The sequence below is a fragment of the Mustela putorius genome, unplaced genomic scaffold (genome assembly GCF_011764305.1).
Source record: "Mustela putorius furo isolate JIRA1106 unplaced genomic scaffold, ASM1176430v1.1 tig00003983_pilon_pilon_pilon, whole genome shotgun sequence".
Lineage (NCBI taxonomy): Eukaryota > Metazoa > Chordata > Mammalia > Carnivora > Mustelidae > Mustela > Mustela putorius.
In genome coordinates, this window is record NW_025422123.1 from 6,822,335 (window position 1) to 6,840,555 (window position 18,221).

General features: G+C 46.3%; 1 protein-coding gene across 4 annotated transcripts in view; it reads left to right on the forward strand.

The window, feature by feature from the left end:
- DAAM2 (dishevelled associated activator of morphogenesis 2) overlaps positions 1-18,221 on the forward strand; it is a 117,628-nt gene that overhangs the window by 84,275 nt on the left and 15,132 nt on the right. For 3 of the 4 annotated variants that reach the window (XM_045071226.1, XM_045071228.1, XM_045071227.1), the window contains exons 12-20: positions 2,494-2,552; positions 2,688-2,872; positions 3,485-3,784; positions 8,521-8,628; positions 10,982-11,008; positions 12,055-12,161; positions 13,354-13,438; positions 15,279-15,385; positions 15,474-15,562. In XM_045071226.1, coding sequence (XP_044927161.1) covers positions 2,494-2,552; positions 2,688-2,872; positions 3,485-3,784; positions 8,521-8,628; positions 10,982-11,008; positions 12,055-12,161; positions 13,354-13,438; positions 15,279-15,385; positions 15,474-15,562 — 1,067 coding nt within the window. The remainder of the gene's footprint in view (positions 1-2,493; positions 2,553-2,687; positions 2,873-3,484; positions 3,785-8,520; positions 8,629-10,981; positions 11,009-12,054; positions 12,162-13,353; positions 13,439-15,278; positions 15,386-15,473; positions 15,563-18,221) is intronic. The other variant, XM_045071229.1, reaches the window with a different exon arrangement.

Below are 18,221 nucleotides of genomic sequence, written 5' to 3' on the forward strand. Positions count from 1 at the left end.
CTTATCTTTGACCCTGTGTACTGAGAAACACAGAACCAAGTTTAAAGTCACGTCAAGTAGTAATCAGATGTTAAGCTAACATACTAATTTTTAATTTTAAACTTTTACTGGACTTTATTTTTTTAAGTTTTTAATTTCCAGTTAGTTAACATATAGCGTTATTTTAGTTTCAGGCATGCAATGTCGTGATTCAACACTTCATATATCACCCCGAGCTCATCATGACAAGTGCCTTCCTTAATCCCCGTCATCTGCTTCATCCATCCCTCTGCCCCCTCCCCTCTGGGAACCATCAGTTTGTCCTCTATAGTTAAGAGTCAGTTTCTTGATATGTCTCTTTTTCTTTTTTTCCCTTTTCTCATTTGATTTGTTTCTTAAATTCCATCTATCTGTGAAATCATACGGGTTTGTCTTTTTCTGACTCATTTGTTTTACTTAGCATGATACTCTCTGGCTCTGTCCATGTCATTGCAAATGGCAAGATTTCGTCCTTTTTAAAGGCTGCATAATATTCCACCATTTTTAATGCACCACATCTTCTTATTCAATAACCAATTGATGGACACTCGGGCTTCTTTCAAATCTTGGATTTTTCAAATAATGTTGCTGTTAGTGGAAGTCTGATCCAGTTGCCCTTTAAGGAGATAAGTTGGCTCTCAATTTGGTCACATGCCAAAGCCAAGTAGATAATGATTTTTTAACTATTCATGCTATTGTTTTCATTTTACAAGTAGTTAGGTATTGATGTGGTTAATCCTACCTGGTTTGCTGGATAAGTGCAAATAGAAAAGTAATCAAAATGCAACTTTATTTCTGATTTTTATTTTTGTTTTCTACCAGTTCTTTGCACTATTTAGTGGGGAAGCTTTTCCTCTGTCCTCAGATCCAATGAAGTTTTTGCTTCTTCTTGCACAATCATTTTAAACAGTCTCAAATCTGCAACTACTAGAACTAGTCCCAGATGTGAACTATGTGAACTCTAGATTAGATTTAGCCTTCACTCTCTCTCTTCCCTGGACTGGAGCTGGAAGTTGTAGTGGGAAGGGCATGTGTAATGATTGGCTTTCTTTCTCTGTTCTGTTTTTCTTCTAACCCATTGTACACACATACCCCCTTCTATTAGCTAACCAGTTTTTAACCCCTATCACAGTGCAGGGGAAGGAAGGAGAAGAAGAAAAGATCTTATTTGATCAGGTAACTTAGTAAACAGTCTTCCTATTCTCTGGCCTTGGCACATGGGTGAAGACATGAATTATTTCTGGGATCTTCTGAAGCTCTTTGGCACATGCATCTTACTATAAAACCCTGGCCACTGACCATTTAAGGCCTTTTTATCACTTGGGACTGGGTGGTACCACCCCTTCCATCAGCCCCTGATTCACTAGCAATCTAGTACACAATGGCACAATGTTCAAGTGTCCACTTCTCTGCTAGGTGGACATCTTAAACAGGACTTAAAATGGCATCAGCCCAATTTCTCCATGATGCTTGCATGAGAAATCCTCATGCAATCTCTGTGCCAACAAAGTCTAAGAGTGCTGGATATCCCAGCAGAGCACCACTCTCTCTCTTGTTAATGTTTCTTCACTCTTTGGACCTGCCTGGCCCCAAGTTGGACCCCAGTTCACCAAGCCTCCTTCCCAACATCAGGGAATGTAGGTCAGAACACTCTGAATTGGGTTCAACAAAGACAGTGGATGATGGTGAAAGAGGTAGGATCTCCAAGAAGGACAGCAATGGCTCTCCCCAAAGACTCTCTTAATAAATTATGTTCCCTTCCATACTCTGTCTCCTCTTTATATCTTTCATCTGATTGAGGAAGCCAAAATTCATGGATCTAACTCTGCCATGTTTTTAGAGTTACAAAAAACAAAATCCTGATTATTTGGGTCTCCTTTGGGATTTCATTTCTATTACACTGTGATGTCTAGATAATAGCTTAATCCCCATTACAAGAGTTGGGCATGAATGAAGACTTCCTGTGATTTAGATACATCCCCTCTTTACCCTCAACATATTCATTCTGTGGTGCTGGGATGGGTGACTTCTCTTACTCTTATACATTGGTCTTTGGAAGCCCGTACCATGGTAGGGCTAACATTTTGATCTCTTTCAATGCAAAAACTTATTTTTACAAAGGTGTACAAGTCATCAGACAACTAAAAGAAGCCCGAGATTTAGTCCTAGTTCTACCATTAGTTAAGCTATTGTCTTCATCTCTGCTCTCAAGAGCTTCAACTATATCCGAAGGGGTTGGATCATAAGTTATTTGAGGGTCTTTTCAGTTTTCACAGTCCACAGAGAGACACATGAGAACTGGGAAGACCTGGGGACCTGAAGAGACATCTGGAGAGTCAAAAATCCTAGCCTCCTTGATGTGGCTGGACTGGGATTGGAGATCATGGAACTGATGTGGGGAATAGGGGGATAATATATCTTTTGGGAAGTAATAAGCCAACAATCAACAGACCCTTCCCTGTGTTCCCCCACCAGGCTCATCAATGAGAATGAGGTAAAACAATGGCGAGACCAGGCAGAGAAGTTCCGGAAAGGTAAGGGGCTCTGCCTCAAACCACTGCGTGCTCTGCACAACCCCTCCCGTGCCCAGCCCAGGACCCATTAGAGGTAGACCCATGCATATTCAATTGTCTCTTCCCATTTTCTCTCCTGTCCTACTCCCATTCCAGAACACATGGAGCTGGTGAGCAAGCTGGAGAGGAAGGAGCGAGAATGTGAGACAAAAACATTAGAGAAGGAAGAGATGATGCGGACACTGAACAAGATGAAGGACAAGCTGGCTCGAGAGTCCCAGGAGCTGCGCCAGGCTCGAGGACAAGTGGCAGAGCTGGTAGCCCAACTCAGTGAAATCTCAGTACGTAGATACCCTCCTCTCTTTACATATTGAGCTGAGACCTTCAGGATGAGGTGGGAAGAACAGGTATGGGGAAGGGCTGAGGACCTCAAGATGAAGGAGAATTTAGAGGAGCAGCTCAGGCCAGGATAGAGAGGACCTCTGAGTCTGTAAGGGTTGCTATGTTTGTGTTAATTAGGGGAAAAAGAAAAACAAACCAATACTGCAATACGGTTTTCCTTGGGTGACACTGTCCCAGGAAGCACACCTGGCAAAGCAGAGTGCAAGTATGGTTTTGTGCCCCCTCCCTATGTAGCTGTATGTCCTTGTGGAGGTGGTAGCATACATAACCATATGTAGCGCTCCTGCTGTTGCATTGTGATAACTATGACTTTGTCCAGTGTTATGTATGTGCGTTTTACCTATGTGTATGTGTCTGTGGTTGTGTCTCTGTATATTGGATATTTGGGATACAGAGAGGAAATGGGGGGATAAAATGCATGGGAGAGGTGAGAGCAGGATTGGGGTTCTAGTATAGATGAGTAAGAATAAGGAAAGGAATAGTGTGGTGCGGACTTGAAAGGTATCCTTGCTTGATGGCTTTGTCTTTTTGATTTTTCCATCTTCCCACAGACAGGACCAGTATCTTCCCCGCCTCCCCCTGGGGGCCCACTTACCTTGTCTTCCTCAATGACAACCAGTGACCTGCCTCCACCTCCGCCCCCTCTCCCATTTGCCTGCTGTCCCCCACCTCCGCCACCACCTCTTCCACCTGGTGGGCCTCCCACTCCTCCTGGTGCCCCACCGTGCTTCAGCATTGGCCTGCCTCTCCCTCCAGACCCCTGCCCCAGCAGTGATATCCCACTCAGGAAGAAGTGTGTCCCCCAGCCTTCCCATCCACTGAAGTCCTTCAACTGGGTCAAGCTAAATGAGGTAAGTAACAAAGAAAAGATCAGTAGATCCATTCTCCCATAGCCAGTGACAATCAGCCCCACAGACTGCCTGCCCATTGTTTGTAGATCTCCCATTCTGGGTTCCTTCTTTGGGCAGGGGGAAGGAAAGGCACAGTAGATGCAGAAGATGGGATTGCTCATTCCAGACAGCTCACTGTCCATTGGGAAGAACATCTATGCTGGGAGAAGATAGCTTGGCATGTGCTAAGGGTCATTTTGGAAAAGCCACCTGCAGACAGAATGTGTACATGATGAGGTTTAATACGGTTATGTTGATACCAAAGCGTGGGCCAAACAGAGTCACTTTCTGGACAATACAATGGCTGGGCTAGAGTTTTAAGAATAGGGTCTATTTGAGGAAAAGAGTGGAAGATATAGGCAAATAACTTGGGCCAAGATCTAGAGATGGTAAAGATCAGGCTGGTGTGTTCAAAGGACTGAAATGATGAGGTCTTGGCAGGGGACAGGACAGTACCCTTGCCATGAATAGTTTCATGTCAAGATGTAGCCATTCTGGCATCCTCCCAGTGGGAAGTAGACACACTGGGTACTTTTCTAGACTGCTCATGAATGTTATCTATTCTAATAATCACCAATCCCAGGTCCATATGTGGGTGTTGGTTCCTCTGTCGGACTCTCACAAACATGGAGTAGATTTGCCTTGGGTTACATTAGGCTCCTAGTAATTTAAGTCCAGTTCTAGCCTGGGTTGAGCCCTACCTCTGGTTCTGTACTAAATCCTATTAGGACCTGTGACTTTGTCCTTTAGCTGTAATACATACATGGTAACTGCGTTCAGTTAGCTGACCCATACACACACTTCAGCGGCCATGCAGACATCATTTTGGAGCTTGGACTAAGGGATGCCCTCAAACCTTTTGTATGATCCTCTTGGTCTGACTCTTGGGGAATTCATAACTGTACCATTCTATGCAAGCTTAAATGAGTTCAGAAAGAGACTTAAGTGGGAAAAGATGTGGAATTGTGAAATAGATGGGCAGCTAGCTATGTGTTAGCTGCCTCTCCTAATGTAGACCAGCTAGCCAGTCAGTCTGAGGGCTTCTTTTTGTAAAGATTTGTTGCTGGAGGTCATAATGGATAATAATAAAAGGTGAGGCAAAGCATTGCCTTGTGAGAGTTTTGAATCTTGCAAATTAAGGATTTTGTTCAAGGAAACACCTAGAGATCCTAGACAGGGATTGAAGGGGAGGTTCTAAACTCCAACTAAACCAGGTTTGGCTCTAATTAACTGGGCAACCTGCGTAAATCACTCACTTTTTACCTCGGTTTGCTTATCTATGATATTTCTAAGATTCCTCTTACCTCTGGTTTTATAATTGAGGTGGAAAGACAAAGCATGAATAGTTATGGGTCTCTGATAACATCTCCAATCTAAGTTGGTAAAATTTTAGAGCCACCTGTTAGCAGAATTTTGAAGTCACATGGTTGACATTTGTGACAACTGTACTGCACAGCTCTACCCTGTGGGTCCTTATCCTCGGTCATGAGGCAAGTGGACAAACTACTCTGCAGTACCAAAGGGCACAGGCTATGTGAAAATTTTCATTGTTCATAATCAGAAATAATAGATATACCTCTTTGTGGTGAAAAAAAAATAATCTCCTACACTTATAATGTATAACTTAAAGGTTTTTGTTTTATTTTTGCTTTCTTAAAAAAAAAGCTTAAAATCTTTTATTATAGTTGACACAATGTTACGTTAGTTTCGGGCATACACATAGTGATTTTATGACTTCTATATGTTTTGCTATGGTATGGTATTTCTATTTCTATTTTTTTGAGACCTCTTTATACTGTCTTCCACAGTGGCTACACCAGTTTGCATTCCTGCCAACAGCACACAAGGCTTCTCTTTTCTCCATATCCTTATCAACACTTGTTGTTTCTTGCCTTTTTGATTTTAGACATTCTGACGGGTATGAGGTGGTAGTGGTTTTAATTTGTATTTTCCTGATGATGAGTGATGTTGAGAGTCTTTTCATGTATCTGTTGGCCATCTCTATATCTCTTTTGGAAAAATGTCTATTTAGGTCCCCTGCCCATTTTTAATTGGATTATTTGACGTTTTTTTGGTGTTGAGTTGTGTAAGTTCTTTATCTGTTTTAGGTGTTTAGCCTTTACTGAATATACCATTTGCAGATATCACCTCTCATTCAGTAAGTTGCCTTTTTGTATAGTTAAAAAATTTTTAAAGGTAATGAAAAGTTGATTAGACCCCTCAACAATTAAGGAAAATAGACAAGGCAACTAATATTTTTGCAACATTTTCATCAAATGGAGCTATGGATAGGGTTTTCTCTGGGGTCCAGTAATAATAAAATCTATATAAATTCCTCAGGAACCCAAAGCAGGCCAGAGTATCATTCCTGGACTGGAAAATACAGGTGTGATGGAATGGGGGAGTAGGGGGGGCACTCACAGGAGTTGTAGACATTGCTCAGCAGAAGTGAGTGGAGGGGACTGAATAATATTTGTGGACCTGTTAGCCCACTCCCAAGCTTTTAATCATGTTACCAGGAGTTATTTAAGCACTTGGTCTTCAGGTTCCTGATCTACAAAATGGGGGGAATTATGACACCCACATCAAATGATTATTGTGAGGATTAATTGACATATGAAGTACTTGGAATGGTGACTGACTCAGGAATTCATAATAGTATTAGGTGAGTTATTAGTGGCACAACCATGCACACCTTAAGTATGTTATCTCACCTAATCCTTCAACTCACTAAGCAAGCATTGCTGAGACTGCTTCCTTTTGTGCGAAACAAGAAGAAAATGATACCCTCCTACTTGCCAATGGTCCCAAGTAGTCATGAGGCTGGGAGTGCAAGCTCACTTGCTCAGTTTTGACCCCAAATGCTCAGTGAGAGAAACACAAAGAAAAAGGGTTTTGGAGAAAGATTTCCCTGGCGTATAAAGGGTATGTCTAGAGGAACCGAAGCCCCAGGGATTTAAACAGGAGTTGATGAGGTTTTGGCCAGAGTGATGCAAATTTAAAGCCAGGGATCATTCTACACAGTGGGCCATCAGGGCGCCTCAGCATAGGACGTGGAGAATACTAGGAAATGGGTTATGGCTCCAGAGCTCGGCTTCACCTCCGCCTCCGCGAGGGGCTGTGTAGGGGGATGGGGTGGCTTTTGGCAAGGAGGGTGGGAGAGCTGGGCACTCAGTCTGTTCTCCCCGGGGAAAGTCTCCCTGCTGTTGTCCATCCAGCTCTTGCATTCCAGCCCTGTCTTAGCCCCTCCTCAGCGGGAGTAAAGAACAGCAGCAAGCTTTACCTGGGTGGGCTTTCCCATGGAGCTCACTTCCACTCCAGGCCTGGCCTCTGATGGGGACCACTGAGAGCTTTCCCTTCCCTGCTTTCCTGATTCAGTTTCCCTTCCCATCTTCTCTCTGTCTCCCATCTACTCCATTCCAGGGGCCTGGCTCCTTTCCCCAGTCCCCTTCCCTTACTCCACGCATGCTCCTGTGCGCACACACACACACACACACACACACACAGTGGTTGTTTCTGCCATGAAAAGAATGTGTCTGTGTTGGGTTTGGCCAGTTGCCTGTATCCCTTGCTGCTCTAAGCTTCCCAGCCCGGCATTCCACAAGAGGGTCCCTGGCCTTAGGAAGGCCACAGGAATGTCCCCACACCCCCCTGCTCTGGCCTAGCCTCCCCTTTCCAGAGTTTAAGAAAATAAAAGTGAGTGAAAGGTATGTTTTGCTCTCTAAGCCTTGCTGAGGGGGAGATGGAGGAAGAAGGGGGTAGTGGCCTTAGGAAGGTTCCCCAGCTGCCCCCCAGGCAGAGGAAAGTGGGAGATTCCATTTTAAAGGACAGCAAAGCTCAGGATAGGGCAAATACTCCTAGGAGGACAGAAGTGAGCACCCTGGGAGGGGCTGAGCTTTGGCCTCTGAGCCATTGTTGGGGTGCTGTAAGACCACTGGGATGTTCTCAGCTTTGCTGATGGAGCCTCTCCCCAGTATGGGGGTTCAGTGCCAAGGTCCCACACGGAGGTGGGGCAGTGCTTAGGTGGGAAGAGCTGGGAATGTGAACCCTTGGATGCATTCCAACCATGAGGGATAGGCCACTTTCCTTGGGTCTGACCAACAGGAAGCTGTGGCAGTCTCGCTGGCCTGAGCAGTCACTCCAAGGATCAGGATGTCCCAGCCTTTGGCATTTCCCACTTTCTGACAATTTGTCGTTCCCACTTTCTGGGAATCTGGGAAAGTGGGAGGAAGACCCTCTGGGAGAGAAAATGACCATCTCCGATATGGGAAATCTAGTGCGCATTGAGGATTTGAAGATCTCAGATATGTGCGGGCATTGTCTCTTGTAGTGACTCTAGCCAACCCTGACCTATAGGGAGTGTGCCCCAAGAGCACTGGTTTGGTTTGGTTTTTCTGGAAGGAGTTTGCATGCCATCATTCATATTGACCTACCCATCACTCCTGCCTTCTGTTTGATTTATGGAACACATGTCTGTATGGCCCCAGGAGAAAGGAAGGACAAGGAGGTTGACTCTGGCCTCTGCCCTGGAACAGAGTATTGAAGGTTTGGGGGAGACGAATGGACTCCCTTTCTGAAGGTCTGAAAGCCTATTATAGTTTGTGCAGCTGGGAGCAGGCGGAGATAGAGAGACATTGGACCATTCCATCGTGAAGGAGTTGGGTCAAACGCTGGGTCTTGTCCTTCCTGAATCTTAGGCACGTGTCCCTGGCACCGTATGGAATGAGATTGATGACATGCAGGTATTTCGGATTCTGGACCTAGAGGACTTTGAAAAAATGTTTTCAGCTTATCAGAGGCACCAGGTAAGACCCTTCCCCACCCCCATCTTCTTGGGTCTTGACTTCTAGTTTTGACTTCACCTATGCCCCTTGAACCCAACCCTCAACCTTTCTTCTTTCCCTCCCTTCCTCCCATGTATACTGAATGATTTTATTCCTTATTAGGTACCATGCTTTACTAAGCATAGGGATTGGAATTAGAGACATGCAGTGCAGCAGGGGAAATATCCTGTTGTATTATAGTTCCGGCACACAGTTGTGTGTATTTATACACTGAGGGATGAGATAACATTTTGTCCATTTCTCTTTCATCTTGGAGCCCTGGAGGTGGAGTCACAGCCCTGACTACTGTTGAACCCTGTTCTCTCTTTGACCCCAGGGTCTGGAGACTACATCTAGCAGAAATGATCAATTTCAAACTGCTCTCTCCACCATAGCCTACCAGCACCCCTGCAAGTCAGTTAGCTGAGGATGTCCTTGTTTCCAGGAAGGTGGAGCTGCTCCAGGTCATGTTGTGGGGTTGAGGTTGGGTCTGGGCCTGGGCAGGCTGGGAAAGCCCTGAGCTTTGCTCTGCAGACTGTGCTTACAGATGGCTGGCCTGTCAGCTGGCTCTTCCGACCGCAGTAGGGGGAGTGGGAGTGTGGCAGAATGCAGGGCACTCCCGAGGCAGTGCGGTGCGGATTGCCAAATGTGCTGATTCTAACTCCTCATCTTCGCATGAATGTGAGTCAGGAGGTGAGTCGGGCCGGCCGAGGAATCCGCACTGTAGCTAGCACATCTGGGGGCCCTCCCCCGCCAAGTCCAGTTTGGGCATTCCCAGCCTTGAGGCTTTAGAGTGAGCTCTGAGGGTTGTTTCCTCTCCACACTGTGCCACTTTCTCTGGTCCCCTCAGCTGAGCCCAGGGTGCCAGCCCTGAGGACACCCCAGATGATTGTGAGTAGGGTCTGGGCTTCCTGGGCCCTGAGTAGCAGCTGCTTGTTGTGGCTGGGCGCCCCCTCTGCATTCTGACAAGTTTAGACCTGTGGACAGTCCCTTCTGAGGGCACATGAGACTCCTCTTAGGAGCCTAGCCAAAGGGACAGAGCTGGGGCAGGGCTCTGATCCTGACTTGGCATTCTAGAAAAGCGATTGTTATTTAAGTTAAAAGTAGGTGATCAAGGTATTTGATTCTTTACCCTCATTCCAGGCAACATTTTTTAGCCTCTGCCCACATCAGGCTGGCATGGCAACCAGCAGCATCTGTGGTCTAACAGGAGTGGAAAGGGGTTCTTCTTGAGTCCTTGGTGCTCCTGTGCCCCGGTGCTCCCAAGTGGGATGGAGGGGGCATGTACAAGGGGTGCATCAGGCATGGTCAATCACACAGCTCCTCCTGGTTGGAGAGTCTTTCTCTTGGGCAGTGTTCCAAGCCAGCTCACCCAGTGTCTGGGCTCCAAGGTGAGGCTAAGATGGGGAGCAGTGGGGAAAGAGGTCTATGGGGTTTAGAAAAAACTGGGTTTAGGGCCTTTTGGTTTAGTGACTGGAGAAAAATCAATGTGGAAAGTCCCGTTGAGTCCCCTGTCTCCTTTCTTAATCCCCTACTGAGGGTCTGGGCTCACCCAGACTATTGTCACTTGGTGGGTCGCCCAGACTCAGGCTGACTTCACAGCAGCAGAGCTGGAAAGATCCCAGAGGCTGTGTGGCCCTGGTCGCCTCTCCCTATTTTGGGTCCCAGGTTGCATGTTTTGGTGGGGAGGGAAAGGTCCCATGAGCTATGGTCTTCCCACTGTGTCCTATGCAGCTCCTGAGTTAGTGACTTCAACTCCATTAGGGCCCAAAAGGGAGAACTGGGTGTGGGCCCTGCCTCCTTAGTTCCCTTGGAAACCAAAAGACAAAGGGAAGGGGTGAAACTCAGGGACACCTGCTTTCCTCTGCCTCAATGAATGCAACTTCTGCATGCTTCTGGTCCCTTCTGGTTATATCTCCTCTTCTGTTTAGAAAGGTGAAGTCATCCAGCAGCAGAGAAATGCTCTCTGCCCTCTGAGCACTTTCCCAACAGAGAAGAAAGGAAGAATAACAACCAAGGCCTGGTGTTGGGAAGCTTGGGGGCCTAGCCTGCCCCAGCTGGGGAGTGGTGGTCCCACTGGGCCCAGGACAGGCAGGGGACCTGCCTGCTCCCCACTTTGTGGCTTCTCTGGGAGTGTATGTCCACTAGAAGCACCTTCTGTCCAGGGTAATTGCTAGTCTCCATTTCCAACCATGCAGGTCTCATTGGGATGGGTTGGACAGAGTCAATGCTCAGAGATCCCCATGTCTCTCCTACTGTCCCTGGGGTCCCTGAAACTCTTGGCTAACGTTGTGCATGTTTAATTCTCTGTTGGCTGTGGCTGCTACCTGCCTAGGAGCTGATAACTAATCCTTCTCAGCAGGTGAGTCACTCTTGGGGCTCTGGACACTCTAACTTCTAACCACTGTCCTGGGCTGCTGCCCTGTACTTGTCAAAAGAGAGGGCTTATTCATTCTGCCTTCTACTTTTATGACCAATCCCTATAAGCAACACAGGAAAGGGTTCCCAAAGAGAAAGCAGAAATGTAGGGGTGGGAAGTAATTCAAAAAGACCCCTACCAGCAATGGAGGTGATTGTCTACTGTAGTAAGGAGAAAGATTCCAGGTCTGTTGTCTTACCTACCTGGCCCAAGGCAAAGCCGTCCTGTAAGACTGCATAGGTTGGGCACTGCATAATCCCAAGGGCACAATTCATAAGGATAATGATGTGAGTGGCAGCCTCACATCATTGTGCAATATAGAGCATGTGCTTGGAGGGACCTCTCAGGGTAAAAACTAGTTTCCTATCTGCCTCTTTGAGGGCCCAAGAGAAGAGAGGGTGTCTGATTTTTGGGGAATCTGCTGCTGGAACCCCAGTGGAGAGAATTCTTCATGGAACTCTGCCTCAGTTTCCCCACTTCTGAACTTGTGGATGCCCTCTAATCTAGGCACATTGAGCTGTGCCTGAAGTCTCCAGGAATCCAGGAACTGTAGCTTGATGGGGATTTGGAAACTACTTCCCATAATAAGCTTGGAGAAGCTCTCTGGGTAGGGTGGTGGAGTGAGGGCTGATTCTGTGGATGTTGGGGATTGCATAACATTGCTCAAAGCCATAGGGACCAGTCACCCCCCCTCCACTGGAATAGTTCTTTCCTTAGTTTGTCCAGAAAGGGCGGTCTTTAAAAAGGGGAGCTCTTCATTGCCCTCAGTCCGTTCTAGCCCATGGTAAAATCCCAGATGTCTCCTAGTAGAGATGGTTATTAACCACCTTCCTTTTTCTCTCTCCTGTCTTTTTCTTTCCCTGTCTTTCTTCCCCTCACACCAGGAGTATCTCTTGGTTGGTGTGGGAGTGGCTCCTGGGGGGTGGGCAAGGAGAGGATTGGAGCATACATGTATACCTCAACCTTTTTACTTGGCTTGTTGGTTTCAGAAAGAGCTGGGCTCTACAGAGGACATCTACCTGGCCTCCCGCAAAGTCAAAGAGCTGTCAGTCATTGACGGCCGAAGGGCACAGAACTGCATCATCCTTCTCTCCAAGTATGTGCTTGTCCTGCCTCTTCAGCCCCTATTGGGAGGGATGGATCCCTCCAAGGAAGTAGAGCCCTGGGAAAGCTAGAGCAAAAACATATAGTGGAACTGAATGCCTGGGGGACAGGGGTGGCCGAGGAATGGGGTGAGAGCTGTCTCTCTGCTTCCCCTGCCCCCACTGTCCCCTGGGAATGGGAGGAGACCACCGATCTAGAACCCTGTCTTGAGAGCTTATGTTCAGCAGCAGTGTGGGGCTCTGCAGAAAGGAAACTGTCCCAGTCACGATGACCAGCCTGGTCATCGTCTGGCAGCAGAATTGCTCTAAGCCCATGGAGGGCCCCACTAGGCTTAGGCCACAGAGCAGCATGATCTCAGCCCCCAAGCATTTCCCGTGGCTGCAGAACAAACAGGGCAGTATCTGCATGAACAGCACAGCTTCTGTGTGGGTCCTCCCCCCGAGCCAGGGTCAGAGGGCACCGCCACCCATACTATTCTTAGTGCTGCCCCAGCCATCTCTGGGACATCCATGCCCCTTTCTTCCCACAGGCCTCAGGCCTCAGTTTCTCTCTCTTGAAGATGAGGGAGAGTTCTGTATCTCCAGGGCTCCAAGTGGTGTGCATCTGGAGGGAAAAGGGAAGGACTGTGTGTGTTTGTGTGTGTGTGTGTGTGTGTAGGGAGGTGGCTTTTCCCTCACCCAGACAGCAAGATGTATGGGAACACAGCTGTGTGGGAGCTGAGGCACTGTCAGAAGACTGAGGGCTGTTCTGTCTCTGACAATGAAGGAAGCAGGAAGCAGCCCCCTTTGTGGTCTGTCAATACTCCCATCTTCGCGTGGAGGTGCAGTAGATATTTTAGGCATAAGGAGAAGAAGGATCAGAAACCTTTTGCCCTGTCTCTTTGTCTACACTAAAGATGGCCCTTTTACTCCCAAATGTCCCTATCAGTTATGACAGAGACTCTAGCAAGACAGCAGATTCAAGTTTATCCTTAAAAATCAAAATATCTCATTATTATTGAGTTCCTTCAGTAGACCATATGAGTTTAGTTAGAGAAGGCTTTGCAGAAGAGGTAAGTGGGGAGCACTAAGGGATACAGTCCCATATTCATGTGAGTGAGAAAATGCAGGGGAGGAGAAGGGCTGGGGTTTGTCCTGAGCGGAGGGGCCAAGCCAGACTGCTTAAGGGGCAGCGTTTTGCCTTAGGTTGAAGCTTTCTAATGAGGAGATCCGGCAGGCCATCTTGAAGATGGATGAACAGGAGGACCTCGCTAAGGACATGCTGGAGCAGGTGAGGTCCCTAGTGGGGAAGGGATGAGAGCAGAAATTAGGGGGCAGCTGAACCCCTCCCTGTCCCCAGAGAGGCCACAACTCTTAGGTCAAGGAAAAAATCAGACTGGAAGATGAGGAGGTGGGGAAAGGTTTATAGATACTCCATGGACCAGCCTTTCTGAGGGGAGGCTGGAAAAGGCTGCATCTTTTCTAGGGGATTGAGGTCTTTGACAAGAGGTATAAGCTATGATTCCCCCCCTGGGTCTCAAGGCAAAATCAGAGTGAGCCATAATCATATATTTCCCCAATCTCCTCCACCTCTATTTATTGGGTCCTTCAAGAGAAACCTGTAAGGTACCAACAAAAGCACCATCAGTTGGACCTCATTAGAATGAAGAATTCTGTTCATCAGAGGATACCATTACTAGAGTGAAAAGACAAGCCAAACTTTAGAAGACATTTACTTTATGTACATGTAGCAAAGACTTCCTATTCAGAATAAAGAGCTCTACAAATCTGGGAGAGAAAATGACAAATACCTCCACCTGAAAATAATCAGAAGCCTTCAATGGGTACTTCATGAAAGACAGTTTCCAAGTGGCTTGACACTCTTAGTCATCAGAGATATATAGTAAATCACACTAAGGCAGAACCACACACCTACCGGAAGAACTATATTGAAATGACTGACAATGCCAAGTGTTGGCAAGGACATCAAGCAACTGGAATTCTCATTGAGTACAATTTGGAAAACAATTTGGTAGCATACACAAAGGCTAAACCTACCCTCCTGCCCAGCAGTCCCACTACAGCATACAGAGAAATGACTACAAACATTGACTATAAAAGATATAGGCAAGAATATTTGTAATAGTTTTATTCATGGAACAACCCAACTGTCCATCAGTAAGAAAATGAATAAATACATTGTGGTATATTCTTACAATGGAATACTGTTCATCAATGTATAAAAAGCAAACTACCCATACTTACAGTATGGATGAGTCTCAGACATTATGTTGTGCAAAAGAAGCCAGACACCAGGGAAAGCACACAGCATGAATCCATTTATACGAAGTTTAAGAACAGGCAAATCTAATCTAAGGTGATAGAATTCAGTTGGGAGGCTATAACGGGGACGGGGATGGGTTGCTTATGGAAAAAGTACAAGAGAACTTTCTGGGGGATGGAAATCTGTATCTTAATCTGGATGGGAGTTCACTGGGTGGTTTTGTCAAAACTCATTGAATTGCACGCTCAAGATGGATGCATTTTGGGGCACTGGGGGGCTTAGTTGGTTAAGCATCTGACTCTTGATTTCAGCTCAGGTCATGAACTCAGGCCCTGGGATTGAGCCCCGTGTGGGGCTCTGAGCTCAGCACAGAGTCTGTTTGGGACTTTTCCTCTCCCTCTGCCTCTCTCCCCTAGCCTGTGTGCATGTGCTCTCTCTCTAAGATAAACAAATAAAAAAAATTTTTTTAAAGAAAACAAAAGGTGGATGCATTTTATATAAGTTATACCTCAACAAACTTTAAAAGAAAAAAGTGTTTAAAAGGAAAGTCATTGAGCTGTGCACTTAAGAACAGTATACTTTACTATAGACAAGGTGCATCTCAGTTTTAAAAAGTGAAAAAAGAAAAGTCTAGAGCAGGTGCCCTGAGGCCCCCTTTAGGCAAATGAAACATAAACCCACCCCTTTAGGCAAATGAAACATAAACCCACTGCATGAAGATGCCTCTTTTAAGGACCACCCCGCCCCCATCTTGAGCATGGTCAGTGTATGGGCATCTGTGCAGGGAACTCCCAATATCTGCTTCTCACCAATTTCCTGTCTGATGTTCATCTGATGCTCTTTGCAGCTCCTCAAGTTCATTCCAGAGAAAAGTGACATCGACCTCCTCGAGGAGCACAAGCATGAGATAGAGCGGATGGCCCGTGCTGACCGCTTCCTCTATGAAATGAGCAGGTCAGGGCAGCAGGCATGAAGGAGGGGCTGAAGCTAGCTCCTGGGGCTGGAGGGGGTGGCCTCACAATGTAGCTTGCCCTGTCCACAGGATCGACCACTACCAGCAGCGACTGCAGGCCCTTTTCTTCAAGAAGAAGTTCCAGGAGCGACTGGCTGAGGCAAAGCCCAAAGTGGAAGGTATGGTTGAGGGTGTGGGGAGGCCTAGAGTGGAGAGACATCTGGGAGGGCCCAGGGGTGGAAATCAATGAACAGGGGTAGAAGAAAACTTTCTCATTCTCAATCCCCGCCCCGGCCTCTCCCCACAAAAAACCAAAGCCAAGGACAAATTTGAAACTATGATTATTATAGATATATGCACTTGTTTATATGAGCACATGTGCCAAACATGTGATATGTTTCCTGTGCCTCAGCCTGGATACTCTCCGGGAAGTGGGGGGGGTCTGTTGACATTTGCCTCAGCATGGGACAGAAATGCTGAACAGATGATGATAATAGCAAGTTCCTAGAACAGGGCCTGGCATGTGTTGGGCTCATCAATCTTTACCCTGCCTGAGAGGGGCGAAGTTCATAGAAGGCCTCTGGACACATTATTTTAAGTGTGAGCTTTCAGAAAAGTAGGAAATTCGCAAGGTAATTCCTGGCGGTATCTGGTTTTCCGGGTTAGGGAACCCTTCCGATGCAGGCCTTTTCCAGATGGTCAATTTGTAATTCAGTGAGAACTCTGTAGCAAGCACTGCGTGAAACATTCCACATGGGTGGTCTCATTGGTCCTCACAACAGCCCTCTGGGTGTGTCCATTCTCTCAGGTCTAAAATGGGGTCATGCTGCCTCAGGCCATGTTCAGGGAGTGGTGGACCCAGAATTAGAACCCAGATCTTGTTCTTCAGAATTCATCCCCCACTCTTTGTCCTGCAGTACTTGATAGATGACAGCAGAAGACAGAGGGGCAAAGATTTGGGGAAGAACGTCCACGAAGGTCCAAGAAGACCCACGAGCAGAGAAGTGGGAGAGGCTGTGAGGCTCACTTGGGGGAAAGATAGGACAGCAGAGTGGAACAGGAGATCCTGAGTCCAGGAGGCTGAGGGGGGTAGGCTGGGAGTGGAGCAGAGCGTGGACCCCTCTGCTGGACACCAGGGCTGACCAGCACTCCCTGGGATGCCCAGTCCAGAGATGGGCCCTTCCTAGAGTTGCTTCAGGGAGGTTTGGGGGTGGGAGGTGGGGGGTGTGTGACAGAGCTAGAGGTAGACATTTTCTGCAATCTGCCCCCGCCCCCCTCCACGTGTATTCACACACACAAGGCAACTGCAGGCTGGGTGTAATCATAATTATTGATTGTTCTGAGGGAGAAGGATCGAGGACAGCTGTGACTCTGCAGGTCTGAGGTCTGGCAGTACCTTCTGCCCTGTGATGAGTGAATCCCTACCTTCATACAACCTTCTTTGTCCTCCTGCAGACTGCCCTTGGGGCCTGAGACACTGGATGCAGGGATGAGCCAAGATATTTGCTCAACCATTTGTGTGTCTTGGGTCAGTGGAGCAAATGTGAGCAACTGCCACTTGGAGATGTGGAACCAGTGTAGCCTAGCCCCTGGGTAGGGTGAATCTCAGATAATCTCAGAGCCCACTCCAAAACTCCCCCTAAGTGTTACCCTATGAATGCTCAGGAAAATCTCCCTTTAATATCAAGCTGTGCAGAGCAAGTCATGTTTTGGATAACCTACTGGGGAAAGTAAGAATTGCTCTGCAGTAGCAATGGCTGCTAGCTGTTCTAGAAAGGTCTGGATGGCTCTTCCTCTGAGAGTCAGAAGGAGGTGGCTGAAGCGGTATCTTACAGAATCAGGTCAGTGGCTTGAACTAGGGGTGGGGACCAGAGAATTAATTGTACAGGAGTTGGAATTCCTATTTTTCCTTCCAGTTCTAGGAAATATTCCTGGTAAGCTAATATTTGGCCTATCTCAGCTGCTGATGAGCTTTTGACATCTTACCCTCCTCAATTTCCACCAGGGCCTTTGGGTCAATTTGCCAAAAGCCAATTCACCAAATTTGACAGATTTACCAATTCTATGAATATATTCATGAAACATATTTTTCTTGAATATATTCTTATGAATCTGTTCATTGTTGAATATACCAAATTTACTGATTCTCATTTTGAATACATTTACTGAATATAGTCAAGATGAATATGGTTTCAAATGTAAACATTCTTATGAATATATTCAAGAATATATTATTCTTATGACTTTATCTAAAATGTCTGCATTGCAATGGGAGTTTTCCCATTTATACTGATTTCCTTTGAACTCTTGTCAATTTCTGTTTTGCCAACATTTTAGCATTTTTAGGAGGATTCTTTTGCAAATTTCTCAAGTAGCATATCAACCTTAGAAAAACCATCCCAACCACTATGAATTGCCAAAAACTTTAAAGAACTACTTATAAAAGTAAACTTTTTATTCAAATATGCATACAGAAATGTACATAAATCACAAGTGTCCTACTTGATGAATTATCATAAAGTAAACTCACCTGTGAAATCAACACCCAAGTCAAGAAATGGAATGTTGCCAGCCCTAAACACCCCTTCCTCATGTCTCCTCTCAAACATCACCCCTTGCAACCATTGGTCTAGCTTCTTTAAAGGTTTTGTTGGTCTCAAACTTTATATAAATTGTATACTGGAGTATGGATAATTTTATGCTGGTTCCTTTTGCTCAGCATTATGCTTGTAAATTACCCTATTGTGACCGCCAACAGCGAGTTATTCATTTTCAGTGTTGCACTTTATTCCATTGTCTGAATACCATAATTAATTTAACCAATCTGTTTGTAATTTA